The sequence below is a fragment of the Onychostruthus taczanowskii genome, unplaced genomic scaffold, assembly GCF_017590055.1.
Source record: "Onychostruthus taczanowskii isolate IOZ18803 unplaced genomic scaffold, ASM1759005v1 scaffold36, whole genome shotgun sequence".
NCBI classification, from domain to species: Eukaryota; Metazoa; Chordata; class Aves; order Passeriformes; family Passeridae; genus Onychostruthus; species Onychostruthus taczanowskii.
Window position 1 is genome coordinate 1,895,248 of NW_024501015.1, and position 17,549 is coordinate 1,912,796.

Consider the following 17,549-nt stretch of genomic DNA (forward strand, 5'->3'; position numbering starts at 1 on the left):
TCTCCCACCCACCCCGCCCGCCCCAGCACTTTTTGTGTCTTCGTTCTCCCGTGGGAGAGTGTAGGAAGCAGGGCGAGGAAGCGGAGCGCAGCCCAGCTGCGTGATCCAGAGGGAGGCAGGCATTGCACAAGGCGTTGCACAATCCTTTCGAACAAGCCCATCTCCAAACGCCGGGGCTGCGCGCAGGCAGAGGGCGGCAGCCGCTGTCGGGCACAGGCCACCGGCCGCCCTCCACGGTCTGTCCCCAGCGTCCCGCCGCTGCGGACCGCGGGCGGCCGCGAACTCCGGGGACAGCTTTTTGCCCCTTTGAAGCTGGGCTAACTGAAGGAAAAGTTAGAACGAAGGTCGCGGGGAGGCCGAGGAGAGTCCTCGAGGGGCTAGCGGGGTGTGAGGCATAGAACGAGCCTGAAAATAACGGGGAACAGAGGGGGAAGGGAGAGGGGAAGATGGACACGACGATATCAAACACTTCCTACCGGCGATTACAGGGCTCACTGTGAGCATCCCTCCCCACGGAGCAGAGCTTTCTGAATTACGGATTTAAGTCCGTTGGTTTGGTGTGCCTCGTCGGGGTTTTATTTTTTGATTTTCACTTGCATCAGAAATCACTAGAGCCTTCGCAGCAGTAGCTCGCAAACCCTGGTGTAGGAGGGAGAGGGCACTCGGGCACTTCTACGTAGCTAAAACGGAGACTGTTAACGGTATTTGCAGCTCAGGGGGAAACGAGGCAACCGCCCTGACCTTAGGTAATTGAAATTTGATGGTTAAACTAATTACGCTCTTATTCTAAGGGGGAAAAAAAATACTTATTGAACGTCAGCTAGTCTGCCACATTTGGAGTAGGCGCGAACTTTTTCAGATTATTTTTTTCATCTGCACAGGAAAGAATATAAACAGATAGAAATATTTACCACACCCTTAGAGAATATAATTGCTGAGTGGCTAAATCTCATCTACTGGTATGGGAAAATACTTCTAATATATCAAGCGAAAATATGATACAGTTTAGGTCTTGCCTTCCTAAAGATATTACACTAACAGTTGCCCTGGTTTAAATTCAGATTATTGTCTTTTGCAGTTTAATAGATAATGGATACATGCAATAAAATTCTATTTGAATATATATTCTATCTAACAAGACACACAGCGTATCGATTTATATTTTATCCACAGACACATAGGCACGCACATTGCATGCGGCTTGTAATATGTTAGAACATCTCCAGCACTTGGGTATACTGAGGTACTTATCTAAACAATCACTCATTTCCTCCTACTATCGAATGTCTAATTTGTAAAGAGAGTTAAAACACATTTACTTACTCATTTCCAACAGCACGTCTATGGAACTCTAACTAGCGTAATAGATAAGTTTCTCTATTTACTCTGCGTGGAGAGGAAATGCGGTTACACACACGCGGTTAAACACAGAGACAGCCGCAACTGCTCAACAGCACACATTTGACAGAAAAGGGGACCTTGTTTTATTTATATTCCAAACAACAAAACAACAACAAACCCTTTTCCTAAAATAAAAAAAAAAAGCTCCTATCTGCACGACTGTTAAAAATAAAAGATCACCGAGGTCCACCACGAAAGCATTTTCCCGGTATAAAGAGATACATGCACACACAGAGACGCATACATACAAATACCTGCCGGCTAGCACCAGATGAATTACACTGGGGTATCGTAAATATTATCCTCGGCATAAGTCCTGAGGCTCTGTGGCCGGAGCACTACAGCGGGCGGCCGTGTTCCCACGCCACAGTAAAACACAACGAGAAGTGTTGTCTCGGTTTGTAAGATCAGCGCTATATTGGGAGAGTTGACCTGGCTCTGCTTCATATTATTTACTGTGATTAGATCTCAAAGTTTCACCGTGCCCTTTGCTACAGTAGAGCTCTGGCGCTTGGTTACAGAGCGAAGGACTCAGTTTTGTATACGAGTGTAAATCTGCAAGGTGACCTGAGCTGCCCAGCTCAAGTCTGGCTTTTTCGTGTGGTTCTCTTAGTCTGTGAAGATGTGCTGAGGCAGGACCTCCAAAAGGCCTGTTCCATGTCTTTCTGGTTTTGTTATCATAAACAAGAACCCAGCCAAGACCACCAAGTGTTATCTTGCACACGGCCATTTCGACGTTTTACTGCAAGATTTATGGCTGTAATAAACAATCTCAAACCCTTTTTTCCCCCAGTACTTCCCTTTAACAAACTTGTACCATCATCCTAAGTTCTCAAAGAAAGAAAAGGATGGGATAAAATAGGCCAGTTCCCTTATTTTTCCAGAAGGACTAAAGGCTCGTTTTCACTGGAGAAGGAGACTTCAATCAATTAATAAAGAAGCGAGAGTTTCCTGGCCGAGGCTGGCCGAGAATGGGATGGGGACAGCACTGGAATTAAGCTGAGAGGGAGAGAGTAAATTTTCATGCACCAAGAAGAAGCAACTCAATACATACCGAAAGAGGGGGGGAAAGGGGATCCCTCTGTTTCTTGTGAAACAGGCAAGCATTCCTGTTACCCTCCACTTATGCAGCTAAAACGTAATTACCACGAAAGAGAAAAGAATAATAACAACAGCAATAATAACAATAATAGTAGTAGTAGTGTAATAATAATAATAATAATAATAATAATAATAATAATAATAATTCAAGTCAACCTCTTGCCGTGCCGGGTATCCTCCACCGAGAGCGGTAGGAGGAGGAAGAATCGCACTAGCAGCCTGGTTTGACTTTGATTTGAACCATTTTGAATATATTTAGTCCCAGCTTTCCCCTCTTGAATGCGAGGCTGTCCCAAGTTTCAAAGTGACCGAAAAGTGACACCGTGTGCATTTTGTTTCTTATTAATCTTACACATTGACAGTCTTTGTTAAATAACAAGGCGTGCCCTTCACCAGGCGACATTTTCATATTTGTTAGACGCGGTGACCTGAAGTTCACCTCGGCCTTGGACTTAGTTTTTCTAAAAGGTCTATAACAGTGTCTTTTAGATAGCAGGGTGCTTTGCCCAGGTCACTTCTTCTAAGGGAAAAATAAGAAAAAAATCGAGGGAAAATGTAAACGTTATGGAATGTATCGACTGTATTCCTTTCTTTGTTCCTGGGAATGATACAGCCCCGAGGCTGCTCCTGCCTCCGCGGATGAGAGCGTCCTTCCCGATGGGCGCTGCCGGGGCAATGTTGGCATTTTTGCCCCAAGTTCAGCATTTGTCAAAAGCGGTGGTTTCCCTGGCACTGGGGCTCCTCTTAACAACGGGATGGTTGGCGGGGTTTGCTCACTCTGTCCTGGTGCGCTTAAATAAACACACGTAAAATGTGATTTGTGCCCGGATTTTAAATGAATGGTCTTTTGAGCAAACCTTCCACGCCAGAGAGCAGCGTGCTGAATGCAGAGAGTGAAAGGACAGAGAGAGTTCGTCTCAAATTATTAACTGTCCTGTTCTAGCCTGTTGCCTTTTTTTTTTTTTTTTTTTTTTTTTGGGAGGGGGAAACAATTTAAACAATAATTGAAAAGAGTCAATATTTATGTAAGTCGCGGTTTCAACTTCTTTGAAATTATTCTCATTGATAATTTTATTCTAAACCAGGTTTAAACTATGGAATTCGGACCACTAATTGTTTTAGTGAGGAAGTAAATGGATTTCTGTCACCTACTCTTGAGTAAGCCGGTTATAGTAACAGCTTTCATTCTGGGTATATCAAAGACGCATTGTTATTCTTGGAAACAATCCGCCTGCTATTCTCTAACAAAATAGATATTTGGCTACGGTTTTTAGCTTGTTATCAGGCTTCGCTCTTACACCAAACAAATAGTCTGGATGTGAAAGGTTATATACTATCTCCAGAGCGGGCAGGCTCCCTAAACGTGCAGTGCCAGGGCTCGCTACAAGTGAGCAGCAGCAACAACTTGTGAACAGCGTCTACACGCCGAGCAAACACTTGCATTACACACTTTCCAGGCTTCAGCAGGTACTTTAGGCACAATCTCCGATAATCACTTTGGCTAATCTGATATCTAACCTCTCGCGTACTTGTTCCCAAGATACAGCGCTCGCCTGCCACGATCCAGCTGTGTCTCTGGCAAATAATTCACGAGTACCAGTTACACAGAGGCCGGTGTAGGCTGCTGCCTTGGGGGTGGAAAGGCAGCAATGCGTGGTTGGGGGTGAGGTGCTCTCTTTCTCGGATTTCCTTGTCGCACTGTCCCCTCCTCCACACCTTTCGGGTCTGATTATGGCTATATTCGAATATCCTTTCCCTCTTCCACCCACCCCTCAGCCTTAAAATTTCAAGCTGAATCCCGTCTGAGATGATGTCCTCCAAAATGAAGTTGCTTGAGCAATATTGGCTAGTTCTCCCTGCAGACACGTCTAACCAAGGAGCTAAAGCTTTCACTCAGAGGCGGCACTGGGAACAAAAAAAAATCCCAGCAATGTGGGAATCTCTCCGCGCTAAGAAATTCCACTAAACTTTTTCTTGGAAGGGTGAAGAGGGGTGGGTGGCTGGAGGAAAAACAACTCGTCCTACTCCAAATTTCGCTGGGAACTGCCGCCTCGGGTAATTCCAGAAGCCTGTGAGAACCCTCCAAATCACGGAGAGGCGCAGGGCGCCAGCTTCTCCGTAATATTTTCCATGGGTATCGCAACATGGCTTCACCGCTCCGCATTTGAAACGAGTTCCTCCGGACCAAACATATAGCCCGTATTATCTCCGGCATGTCCTGTTTAAGCACAGTTTAGCCGTCGCTACAGAAATGAGAGCAAAAACAAAGACGCGGCTAGGATCGATACACGCGTTAATAGCTTCGCTCCTATCTTATCTTCCTGCCATTTTGCAAAGTGAGAAGGCTTAACATTAAACCTCTTAGAGCAGGTTATTATATAATAAACAAGGGTGAGGCATTTTGCTACTTGACTTTTGGAGGAGGCAACATCAGTGGCTTCTGTGGGGGTAACACGCGTGTTTACCTGCCGCGGCTGAACCCGAGATATTCAGACACAAATGTGGCTGATAATTCAAGAAGAAATACAACGTGTATTACTCTTGAAAAGAGGAATTTTCTATCCTTTCCTTGGTAATTGAGGTCATTCAGCCAGTAGGGTTCACCTGGAGTCCATACTGTGATACACACGTAACTCAAAGCTATTTTATCTTTTGTGCTGATAGTCAAGATCTCGGCTATAACATTGACATCAAACTCTGTCTGGGCGAATGACTAAGAGTGGTGCAAAACGTAAACTTTTGACCCTCAACTTTTTGACCTGCAGTTGTAACGCCCTTAACCACAAAGATATACAAAAGCTATGCAGCTTCTTTTAGGAGTAAGAGACTCGCACTGTTTGTTTCAATACTTCTGCTTGTTTCCCCCCAGCTTTCTAAGGGCGCTCTTTTTTGTTGTTGCCTTTTTTTTTTCCTTCTTCTTGCTGCTGAGAAATCGGATACTTTTGCCTTTTTTATTGTTTTTTTCTTTTCCTTAATCTCTCAGCTTTGTAAAATGCTGTTAGATCAGTTTGCACAGCCTTTCGGCAGCGTTGGAGGGAAGCCTGTTACTCAAAGGCGCTATATGGTTACAATTGCAGGTGAAATGCCGGGTAAGTTCCGGGCGTGAGGTTGGAAGGAATGGAGCGAAGAGCGTTGCGGGAAAAGCTGCAGCTCTCTGCTGAAGGGTTTTAGTCATTTCTCCTTGATTTAAACATAAAGAAACAAGTCTAATTGTTTGCGAAGCCTTGTCTAGGCAAACGAGTTGACTGTGAACTTGGTCTAAAGCGAGCTCTGCTGGTGATTCCTAGGGTGTGCAGATTTATCTTTTCTGCATTTACTTAACCTGGCAGTGAACTGCACGGGCTGCCATTTATTATCCGGAGACAGACTTCACCTCAAGCAAGGACTGTTCCACAAAATTGCAATAATTACCCAATAACCTTCATAGCAAATATTATTATTGAAAAGACATTTTTTGGGGGGAGGGGATATAGAAAAGATTCCTTTTGCATGTTATAAGGCAAAATCCATGCAAATTTTACACGATCTCTGTGTCAGATTTGAAATTGTTTGTGCGCATAGCTACAGGAACATGTGACCGGGGTGGTCCATGAGTATTTGCCTTACAGAGAGACATTAGAGAAGATGCTTTAATTTGAAAGGGATAATATTTTCAAAGATGACCAGAAGACTGTGGGAACTGTGGTTTTCCGCTCTAGCTAGTAATCCTAGCCTCAAATCGGGAAGATTTTAGGGGAGAAAGAGAAAGGACTAAGAAAGTCAACGACATCTTAACTTGGTCAGGAGGTTTACTCGTGTCTGCATTAAATGCGTCAAATCTGTATTTACGGGGAGGGAAAACGCCTTGCTCCCGTATTCAGCGTTAGAAATCGAAACTTCCTGATCCCCCCACCATGATCAGTTCCATTCGATTTACCATGGAGCAAATTGCAAACTCCTCTATTGTCACCTTTCCACAGATACACACTTATTACATTTAAGGAAATGGCAGAATAATAATTTCCGTGTTCTGAAAATAGGGCGTTTGCATGGTTTAGACAAGGCTGCAGAGCTGTAATTTACGGATGACTTTCCATTGGATTGTTACACTCCTGGTTTGGAGAAAGTTAAGTCTTGCAAAGTCACCAGTTCCACACATTAAGAGAGCTGACTAATCTTTAATTGGTTTTACACTTAGACATGAGACACTACACGCAAGTATTTCTTTCAAAGGATTAAGTAAACTGTATTTCAAATCGCAGAACGCAACTTGCCATTCCTAAAATAGAAAAAAATCTTGCACCTATTAATCCCCCAAACTCATCAGAAAAATAACGTGTGCAGATAAAACCTCTCTCCTGATTCCCAGGTATAATTTCCCATTACATTTTCCCTCGGAAAACAATTCGGACCTGGGACTATTTTCGCAGAGTTCGGCAGTCTGGTCTTGTTTGAATTTCAAATTTCAAAGCGTATTAGGAAATCTTAACGCATTTTTGTGTTTGAATGGTTTCAACTGTGATGCTTAATACGCGGCAGGACCAGAAACAGGGTGAAGTTGTCATTTCTAGCTAACTTTCTTTTGTTGCTAGTGTTTTTTGCAGTACAGGCGGGTTCATATGCTTCTGGACCTAGGGATATTTTTCTTTTTCATAGTTCTTGAACGACTGTACATTGCTTTGTGTGGGATATGGTCCAGAAGCCACATTCAAAAATGTGGAAAATACACAGTAGCAAATCTTTTCACTCTAGGCAATGAAAAATTACAATCCAGGATGATATCCAGGATTCTGAAATATTAGTCCAACGGGCGTCCTTGCGTGCTTGTATATTAGTCAGTTAATTCAAATAGCACAGTGTTGTTAAATACTGAGTAATCACGAGCTGTTTGTGTCTAGTAAAATTCCCATCTACAAGCAAAGGGTTTTCCTTGGAAAGGGACCTATATATAAATGAAGACCAAACTTTTAAAGGTTTTTCATGCCTTGCCTCAAACTATAAAATTTTATGGCATATAGTATAATATAATACACGCCTATCATATACAACTTTCTGATATTCCTATTGACGAAAATGTGTCAACTAGAGTACTATAAAATCTCCAGCTGTTTAAAAGGAAATGATTTTCGAATGTGCATTTGGATATGCTCTTTTAAAGCCTTTCTCATTTTTTTTAATATGAAATATATGCAGATGTGTTTGTTTAGTGCTGACAGGAAGGATCGACAGACACAAAGGCATCAGACTCTATTTATCTTCCGCAAGGGTTGTCTTTAAATATTAAATGTTTTTAAGACTGAGCTCTTTGGGGTGAACCTACATTAGATACTACCATTTCTTTAAAGCTAAAGACAAATAAATTAAAAATAAGAATCAGTCAGCAATATGCAGACCTTGCAGAGGTACACAACAACCTTACCCTCCTAAAACCCTGCGCCTTTCTTCCATTTTCGCTCACAGTAGCCAAACCAGCGTAAACCACAACATTCAAATGGCATAGCACTAGCGAAATAAAACAAAGCCCATCTCTCACATCAAACCACTCCATTCTTTTGCAACCCAACTTTATGGCACATAAAAGAAAACAATGGAGTCTGCTGAATCAATGTTACTCCAAACCTGTGCAGGGAAAGAGATGCCCACAGCTGGTTTGGAGAGATAGATAGATAGATAGATAGATAGATAGATAGATAGATAGATAGATAGATAATAGGCAATTCTCAGAATTCTACGATAGCCCCTGACCAGTCTGTTTATACCCCCCGAGATCACTCGCCAAAGTAACAGCTCTGAGGATAAGGATCAGGCCTTAATGTTACCCAGAGAAAGATAGAGTTCCTTTCACCCTTTCATTCAAGTCCTGGAAATTCAAAGACTGAAGTTAAATCCGGCCATAAAGTTTATTGCTGAGTAATCACACTCTAGTGAGAACAGTCCACTTAAATAAAAAGAATGTTGAAGTAAACACGCAGCTGGGGCCTACCCCACAATGGCAGCCAGCAATATAAGGCAGAAAGGGAGAGAGCAGAGCTAGGAGGATATTTACAATCTTCAATAAACCAAGCCCGTATTTCATAATTTGCAGCACTCTAATGACCTGTAGTCTCTTGTATTAATGCTACAAGTTACAGTCAATTGGTTCGCTTAAAAAAAAAAAAAAAAAAAAAGGAAGTCACAGGAACATATATATGTGTACACACGTACACACCCTTTGTGTATGTGAATACAGCAATATTAGACACATATATGCATCTGCACGGCTTTACACAGAAGTACAAACTGATTTGTACAAGCAGGCACACATGAATATAATTTAAATACATTTCTATTTATGCAGTTACGTATAGAACCGGGAAAAAGTTATAGCAGCGTTATAAATGCACGTCCCCAAAACACGCTACGTACTCACAGATGCACATATACACACAGCTAAAGCTTTCTGCACAACCCAAAGCAGAAAATATGTATCTAAGCACTCCAGTACAGTCTGTGCCTTTTTAATACTGACTCTGATGTGCAACATATTTCACCAATCCAAAGATTATTACCATATCATCACGCCTCCAACTCTATCATGCCTACATAAGATACTGCCCAGATAATATCAAGCCCAATCTATTTTGTTTCCCCCTTTTTTTAATCGCCTGCAGTAACTACTCTTTGCTAAACAAAACCTCTCCAAACTTGGAGAGTCTATTGGAGCAAAGGAAGTAATTATCTTCTGCGGTAGTCAAAGTGATTAAAGCTAGGCCCCAAAATCCATCTCTGCCAAAGTCGCTTATTGTGGTTTACTTTGATTTGATCGTTAAAATAGAGAGCTAGCTGCTGCGAGTGAAGGGATGGGGGGAGGTATTTGCAGCGCAACCTGGATCATTAGTGCTTGATCCTGCCTCTCGGGCTCGGTGGGACCGTCCTGAAAACCTCCAGGCGGAGAGGAAGGGAAAGAGAAAGAGAAAGAAAGAGAGAGGCGAGAGGCAGCGAGAGCGAGCAGGAGCCTCGACTTCCCCACTGTACAAATAAACTTTAAGGAACTTGTGCACAAAACTTACCTTTGACTTGCAAGGAGCCATTTTTCACATAGTACTGAGAACTTGTGGTTTGGATACTTCTGTCCCTAAACCTGACAATTTGAATGGCCAGGAGGCACACGTAGCCTGCAAAAGAGTCAAATGAAGTCCAGCGTCAGTGAGATTATATGTTATGTGGTATATAATGTTGGATGTCAACTCCCCAAAACCATAAAACTTACTTTAATGGCACCACGTGACTTTTTATAGCCAGTGAGCCTATCTGTCTGTGCTATGGATGATTTTACGATCTAATTCATAGACAAAACCCTATTCATTTGGCACCCAAATGTCATATAGCCGGAACTGGGGCTTATAAAGTTTACTGTTTTATAACTTTTAAGGGAAGGCATCAATGTAACCAGTCAGTAAATGTGCAAATCTTTAGTTGCTCTTAGAAGCTCAGAAGAGTTAACCATTCAAGCTCTGATGGGGTAAGTAACATTACGTTTATAGCAAAATAATTCTAGCAAAGAAAACCAAAAATCTTTAAAGGGTGAAGAGTGGGAATGTGGCTAGAGAGAGTTACTAATAGGCGCAGAGAGCTTGGACATGGCTGTCCTAAAACATACTTAATGAAACCACAGGAGAAATTCTAGAGCGATGCAAACACACCCTGGAGTTCGCAGCGTATTTTAACAAAGCACATGTTTTGGGGTTTGGGTTGTGGTTTGGTTTTTGGTGGTTTTTTTTTTTTTTTTTTTTTTTTTTTTAATATTAACCATCAGCAAACAGTTAACAGTTGATTCGGCCACAAAGGGTGTTGATTGTGGTCCTGCGAGGCAGCTTTCCACCTAGCGAGAAACAAGTAAGGAAGAACTTATGGTCAAACTTTCAATTAAAAATACTGGTAGCGGACAATTGCAGCATCCACCATATGCAACGTGCAGCAGGAGCCAGGTGAAATATTATAAGAAACTCTGCACGGGCTAATTTTTTTTTTTTCTTTTTCAGAGGCAAATCAGGAAGCACAACTTCTTGCTTTGCACAAATCAGATCACAAAAACTTTACAATAGAAAGTTTATTTTTTTGTTGATTTCCAGTCAGTTTTTTTAAAAACAAATAATAATAATAATAATAATAATTAAAAAAAAAAAAGCTGATCACAGTTTGCTTAAACAGCCAGACTTTGACTATATTTGTAACTTTGTTCACAAAAAACATACATCACAGAAGCTGCGCTTAATAAGAGCCACTTCTAAGAGTTCGTGCAAAGAGTCATATACAAAGGCACAGCAAGGACATACTGCTTGGAATCACAGTTTTCGTCACAGATTCACTATTCACTACACGTAGGACAAATTCAGTTGATTTCATCATTTCACCTCTACAACAGCATTAATTACACAGGAATTATATAGGTAGTTTGAATAAAAATATTTTTAACAGCTTGGAGCTATACAGACATTAACACTTGACCACACATGCACAGTTAAGCAGGTTGAGTGCAACACATAACATTTGTACTAAACCGGGGGAGGGTTTCCTTTCTCTCTCTCCTTATTTTTTTTAACTTCTTTTTTTCCTTTTTGTTCTTTTTTGTTTAGTTTTGTTTTGTTTTAACAGTTACTTCAAGTAACACAGCTCGCTTCTTATAAATAAGTTAAAACATCTATTATTTTTTTCAAGACAAAGCCATTCAAGACAAAGAAATGTACGATAAAAGCAGATCTACTTATACACGCGAGAGAATGGTAATAAACAGGCTCATGATTAAAAGATGAATAAGGGCGACAAGAACAGGGTTTCTTCACAGAAGTAACACAAGGAAGTTTTAGAAAGTCAACTTAGTACTGACATGAGACGACGCAGGGTCAGCTAATACTGCTCAGTACTTTTAATTGATCAAACGCTTAGGGACGGAATGCCCCTCCTGCAGCTGCCATGCTCATACTTTTCAGCTTATTATCCTTTTTCCATTTCATTCTCCTGTTTTGGAACCAGATCTTTATTTGTCTCTCTGAGAGGCAAAGAGCATGTGCTATTTCAATCCTTCTTCTGCGGGTCAGGTATCTATTGAAGTGAAATTCCTTTTCGAGCTCCAAGGTCTGATAGCGGGTGTAAGCAGTCCGAGCCCTTTTCCCTTCTGGTCCCCCTATGTTGTCTGGAAGAGAAAAGTACATGATTTAGATTCTCAGCAGCCTCTCGGAGCCTTCGTGTCTCATTGCAGCTACCAGCAACCAGGACCGTTATTCTCGGTCCTGCTTGGTTTTGTTTCTGGTTTGGATAAACGCTCAACAAGTTTCCCCCTCCAGCCCCTCTTAGGAAAGGCTTGGGGGAGGGGGATTTGGTAGTCTCGGTAAGTTTTCGCTTGGATTTGCGATTCCATTTTTTCTAATTTATTTTTTTTTCAGTTTTTTTTTTTTTTTTTCTTTCTAATAAGGTTAGTTGTCCCCCATGCCTCCCCCAGATAAGCTGATTTGGAGGATGTCTCTGCTGATAGCTGGGTTTTCAGAGCTGAGAGAGCAAAGCTGAAGCGTGCAGCCCTTTCCCACGGCTGAGCTGGGGAAGGCTCTGGGAGGCAGAGAGCCTCCGGCCGCTCTCCCAGCAGCGAGGGCAGGGCAGGTACCCGGGGCTGAAAGTTGCTTTGCTCCCCCGCGCCCCTCGAGCCCTCTACCCCGAGTTTGGGGCGACTCGCCCTGCCCCCTCCCCCACGGCTTCCCAGCAGTGAAAACTGCCCTTCTCGCCCTTTCCTATTCTCTTTTTAATATGTCTAAGCAAAATAAATGGGGTCAGCCGCGCCGTTCCCACTGGAAGATCCCCCATTCAGAGGAGAGCCGGGAGCTCCCGATCTCCCTTCGGCAAGGCGCCTTCTACTCCCCCCGCCGGCGCTGGGAGCCAGGCGGGCGGTGTTTTCGGGGCCGAGAGGTTTTTTTTTATCCTTTCGGGGGGGACTCGCCCAGAGAAGGGAGCGTGCTTCCCTGCGAGCAGAGTTGTGGTGTGAGCGGAGACTGCCCGCTCTCACGCCCTCCTCTCCCCCTCTCCCCGACCTTGCTCGGCGCAGCCACCCGGTTTACATTAAATCCTCCTTTTCCTCCAGAGAAATAAAGAAAGAACAGGGTATTTGCTTTACCATGACTTATGTGCAGTTTTCGCATCCAAGGGTAGATCTGGGGCTGTGAAGGCTGGGCTGTGCTTTGGTCGGTCGGGGCACTTGCCTGCTCGCTGCTTGCTGGAGTGTCTTCCTCAGTCCCAGACGAGGTGCCAACCCCGTCTCTACTGATGTGCGTGTTGCTGCTGGAATTGGACGAAGTGCTGGTGGAGTTGGCGAGGGAGTTTTTCACCCCGTGGTGACTCTCGCTGACAGGCGAACCGGCCACGGCGGTGCAGGGCAGAGGGTCAGGGGGAGGCGAGTGGGAAGACGTCGCGGGCTGGTTGTACCTGGGCTCTGTCGAGGCAGAGGTGGTGTTGGCCGGGTAACTGCGGGGTCTCTCATTGGCACCAAAGTGAGTGGAAGCAGAGCGCCCGACGCTGAGGTCCATGCCATTGTAGCCGTATCCGTACCTGCCGGAGTGCATGCTGGCGGAGTCCCTGTATTGCTCGCTCACCGAGCTGTGATCTCCATAATTATGTAACTGGTAGTCCGGGCCATTTGGATAGCGACCGCAAAATGAGTTTACAAAATAAGAGCTCATTTGTTTTTTGATATGTGTGCTTGATTTGTGGCTCTTGGTCGTTTTGTGCGTCTATAGCACCCTTGCACAATTTATGATGAATTATGGAAATGACTGGGACATGTACTTGGTTCCCTCCTACGTAGGCACCCAAATATGGGGTACGGCTTCACATCACGTGCTTTTGTTGTCCAGTCGTAAATCCTGCCTGATGACCTCTAGAGGTAAACTCGTGCACTGGTGGGGGAGCTGGGAGGGCGCGGGCGGCCCGGGGCGCGCCTCCCGTGCGCGCCGCCGCCGCCGCCGGGGTCGGCCCGGGGTGACGGCCCCCGACGGCGGCGCGGAGCGGCGCGGAGAGGCGCGGAGCGGAGCGGGGCTCGCCGCCACCGGCACCGGCACCGGCGGCGAGGCTGCGGGGCTGGCGGGCATTGCTCCTGCGAGCCGGCCGCCGGGGAGATGGGCGTGCAGAGAGCGCTGCGCTTTGTGCCTGCCTTCGCCTCCGTGCGAGGGTTTTTTACACCGGTGCTCAAATCCTACACGATCCGTTCTCGGATGCTGGCGAGGTTTATGTCCCTTCTACATATATACACATAGATATATAATTTCCCCCACACTTATTCCCGTGCCGGAGCTTTCGAGAGGCAGCCGGGTCCTGCCGATGTGAAATGGCAGATATCTATTAAAGATGAAAATCGTGCAGCGTTTTTTCCAACTAGGGGGTCAGATTCCAGGCGACTTTACGGCTGCCGTTATTTCATCGCCTCTCGGAGAGGAAAAAATCCTCTAAATGCGGTGGTAGCCATTTTGCATTATATTCTCCAGACTTGGCTTTTAAAACATTTAGAGTAGTAGCCCAAATTGTGCTGCCTTCCAAACAAAAGAGCCTCGATGCGTATACAAGTGCATTTGTACACAGCTTCACATGCACACGCAATATAATATAGAGATATAACGTATATATTAATCAATATTTTTTCTGCCCTTATTTTACTTTTACAAATCTCGAAGTGGAAGCATTTTATGGCAGCTATTTTTCTTCAAAGTATCAATTTATTTTTTTCCAGTGCTAAGTAATGCGAATGTGAATTAAGATACCGCAGAAGCAGGAAAGAAAATCCCCAAGTTAATAAGACCTTTTCTTCAAATAAGAAAGAGAGGAAGGAAGCAAGGAAGGAAGGAAGAAAGAAAGAATCAGAGAAAGAAAGAGAGATTAAAGGGGAAAAGATCGATCTAAGCTCACGAAGCCCCAAGAAATGTAGTCCATAATTCAAAGCCCCTTCAGTGCAGAGCTGAGCTCACCAAAATCTTAGCGTAAGCTCAACGGGAACCACAGAAAATTGCCCGCTTCAAAACCTCTTCCCTCGCTTCCCCTGAAGTTTAACACCGAGTTTTTACTTTAATACTATAATGCAGACTAAGCAGTTTAGCGACATTTAAAAAAAATATCCCTGCAATTCATCTTCGCTTTAACTGAAAGTTTATACACAGGGATTTATACAGCGTTTTTTAAAAGAATTTTTCTTCCATTTGCTCTTTAAATATCTTATACATAGCTACAACTTTTTTTTTCCCCTGCGGATCATAAACTCCCAAACATAGAATAACGAGATGGCCCGCCGTAACGGGAGCTAGCAAAAACATAAACCAAATATTTTCTAAAATCTCTTGTCTTTCTACAATAAAAGCATTTCTAATTAAAAAAAAAAAAAAAAAAAAAAAGATAAAATATAATTTGCTTATCTTTTCTCACACAAACACACCAGGGACACCACCCACTCACCCATTTGAGATGCTAATCTCAAACATTTAAAATTCTGGGCCAATTCTCTAATGCTTTAACCGACGCCATATACGCTTTAGGGAGATGGTTACATACATACATGCCTGTAGCTCGAAAGCTGGGGCTTCCACATATATTAGAGTAAGTCACAGATGATTGCAAATATACATCTTTTAACCAAGCCTTTGGGGATTAATAGACTGTGACAAACCTATAGGATTTCAGTAGCAGAAGGAACACAAGGTAAATAATAATAATAATAGTAGTAGTAGTAAGCGCTAAGGAAAGGCCTGGTAGCGTTTATTAAACGTGGTTCTACTCCCCTGACTTTTCCTCTGTTTCTTCGCTGCTGGGCTGTGTGGAATTTATGAATTTGTTTTCCTTTTTCCATTTCATCCGCCTGTTTTGAAACCATATTTTAATCTGGCGTTCAGTAAGGCAGAGAGCGTTTGCAATCTCAATACGTCGTCTTCGGGTTAAGTATCTGTTAAAATGAAATTCCTTCTCTAACTCTAGCGTTTGGTATCTGGTGTAAGTTTGCCTCCCTCGTCTCCCATGTGTTCCATATACTGTACCTGTAGAAGTAAAGACAAAACGATCGCATTGGACAGGGCCCAGTGATTTCAGACCAGAAAGAGCGATTAGTATATTCTGCCTCCTTTTGCAGGCACAATCACGGGGAGTGGGGGAAGCTGCCCTGGTTTCCTGGAGGCTCTTTTTTTTTTTTTTTTTTTTTTTTTTTTTTTTTTTTTTTTTTTTTTTTTTTTTTTTTTTAATTCTCTCTTTTCCTTTCCTCCTGCCTGACGAGCTGTAAATGCAGATGTGCTGTGTGCTTACGGTGGCGGGGTAAGTGGGATACAAAGAGGCTTTAAGGTGGACCTAGGGAAGGTGCAGGAGGTAGCACGGGGCGAGTGGCTGAGCAGAGGCTGCTCTGTGCGCGCTGGGAGCCTGTGCGCACACACAGGCACAGGCACACGTGTGCTACCCGGGAAGCCCCACGCATGTTCTGTGCGTGTGTGTGTGCACGCACATGCGGCTGTGTTGACACAAACACAGAGCCATTGCCATGGCTGGGACTGCAGAAGGTCTCTAAGTATAATTATAGACATCAGCTAAAGATCATAGAAGAGCGTTTTGCCATTTGCTCCGGAATTTATTGCTCTTGAATGCAAAGCAGCATCGGAATGGTCTTGCTAAAAGTTTAATTTTCAAAAAAAGGAGTGAGACCTACCCTGCAGCAAACATAAACTCGGGAGGATGGGAGAAAAGGCCAGTCATTAGCAAACACTAGAAGTAAACGTTTAAATTTGGGATTGTAAAAAATAAATGTCACCTCAGTACAACCCTCCCACTCCACCCCCACCCGCCATTCCCCCAGCACCACTCCTGTACAGAATAGTTCAATTATGTGAAGTTCACTCCTAAGTCTGGAAAAATTCGCGATGCCATGGAAGTGCGCCCACGGCCCCAGAAACGTGCTCTCAATATCCAATACTCACAGGCTAATGAGCTGGGGGAGGGGGGCGAGGAGGAATGTACCACAAATGCTTTGGATCCTCACTACAGAGGGCATATTCCATGCATCGCTCTCTGACAATGAAGAAGCAGAGCAGAGGCTTTGGGATGGCTTTAAGAGAGTGATAAAAGTGCTTTGTTCCTTTTTAATTTTTTTCCCCCCTACTTTCTAAGGATTCCCCTGTAACTTTCACCAGTAAACCTACATACTGGGATCTTGGCCACCATTCCCTGGGTGCCAACGTGCCAGGTCTAAACCTGCGAAGGTTTCATGTTACATATTGCCTTGCAGGAATCATGTTTCTCCAGCAATCTGGACTTTATCTAGGAAAAAAAAAAAAAAAAAAAAAAAAAAAATTTTTTTTTTTTCCCCCCCCCCCCCCCTTTTCCTTTTCCTCCCCTCTCCGCCCTTGACTGCACCGAGATGCCTTACCAGCGCAGGAGTTCATCCGCTGCATCCAGGGGTAAACAGGGCTCGTGTACTTCCGGTCGGTGCCTTCGTCATTTATAATTTTGGCTTGGCCGCCGCTGGTTTTGTACTGTTGATCGGGAGAAAAGTGCAGGTAGTCCCCGGGCCCCCTCTGTTTGCCACTGCCGGAAGGAGAGGCGCTACTAATGTCCTTGTCCGAATAAAAACAAGAGGCTCCGTACTCATAGGAAGCCCGACTGCAAGCAATGACGGTGTTGGACTGTTGGTAGAAACAAGGTGAGGTGTAAGTCTTGTCCTGCAGGCTGCTTGCCCCGTACGAAGCCGGAAAATGCCTGAGAGCATCATAGCCCGCCGGGTACAGGGGGATCTGCCCGAGGAAGGAGTCCTGGCCCCCGGGCAGGCTCCCCGGGAAAGTGGGATTCACAAAATAGGAACTCATTTGCTCTCCCCCTTTCCCGGACCGTGATTTGTTGTGTATTAGTACATCTGGCGATAACTATTAGGAGTCATCGAAGTGGTTTGTTTCTGGATGGCCGAGCGCCAAAAGCGACAGCAGAAAATAGGAGCAGCTGACGGCGGGGCGGCCAATGGGAGCGCGCGCGGCGCCCGCTCCCCCGGGGCCGCCGCCACCGCGCCGCCAACTTACCGGCAGCCCCGGCCC

At 44.3% G+C, this 17,549-nt stretch overlaps 2 protein-coding genes across 5 annotated transcripts; both read right to left on the bottom strand.

Annotated features, from left to right (window-relative positions):
- Positions 1–469: 469 nt before the first annotated feature.
- HOXA5 (homeobox A5) lies at positions 470–15,071 on the bottom strand. Of its 4 annotated transcripts, none has more exons than XM_041411560.1 (4): positions 12,623–15,071; positions 11,444–11,653; positions 9,531–9,635; positions 470–8,624 (listed from the first exon to the last, which is right to left on the bottom strand). In XM_041411560.1, exons 1-4 carry the CDS (start codon positions 13,182–13,184, stop codon positions 8,554–8,556), a joined length of 948 nt encoding a protein of 315 aa, XP_041267494.1. In that variant the 5' UTR covers positions 13,185–15,071; the 3' UTR covers positions 470–8,553. The 4 variants fall into 4 exon arrangements, with proteins under 4 accessions (XP_041267494.1, XP_041267497.1, XP_041267493.1 ...); XM_041411563.1 differs by having other exon boundaries at positions 2,390–2,400; XM_041411559.1 differs by lacking the exon at positions 470–8,624 and adding an exon at positions 8,635–9,402.
- Positions 15,072–15,222: 151 nt separating this feature from the next.
- On the bottom strand, positions 15,223–17,524 carry HOXA6 (homeobox A6). The gene is made up of 2 exons (XM_041411567.1): positions 16,892–17,524; positions 15,223–15,518 (listed from the first exon to the last, which is right to left on the bottom strand). Exons 1-2 carry the CDS (start codon positions 17,325–17,327, stop codon positions 15,259–15,261), a joined length of 696 nt encoding a protein of 231 aa, XP_041267501.1. The 5' UTR covers positions 17,328–17,524; the 3' UTR covers positions 15,223–15,258.
- Positions 17,525–17,549: the final 25 nt, after the last annotated feature.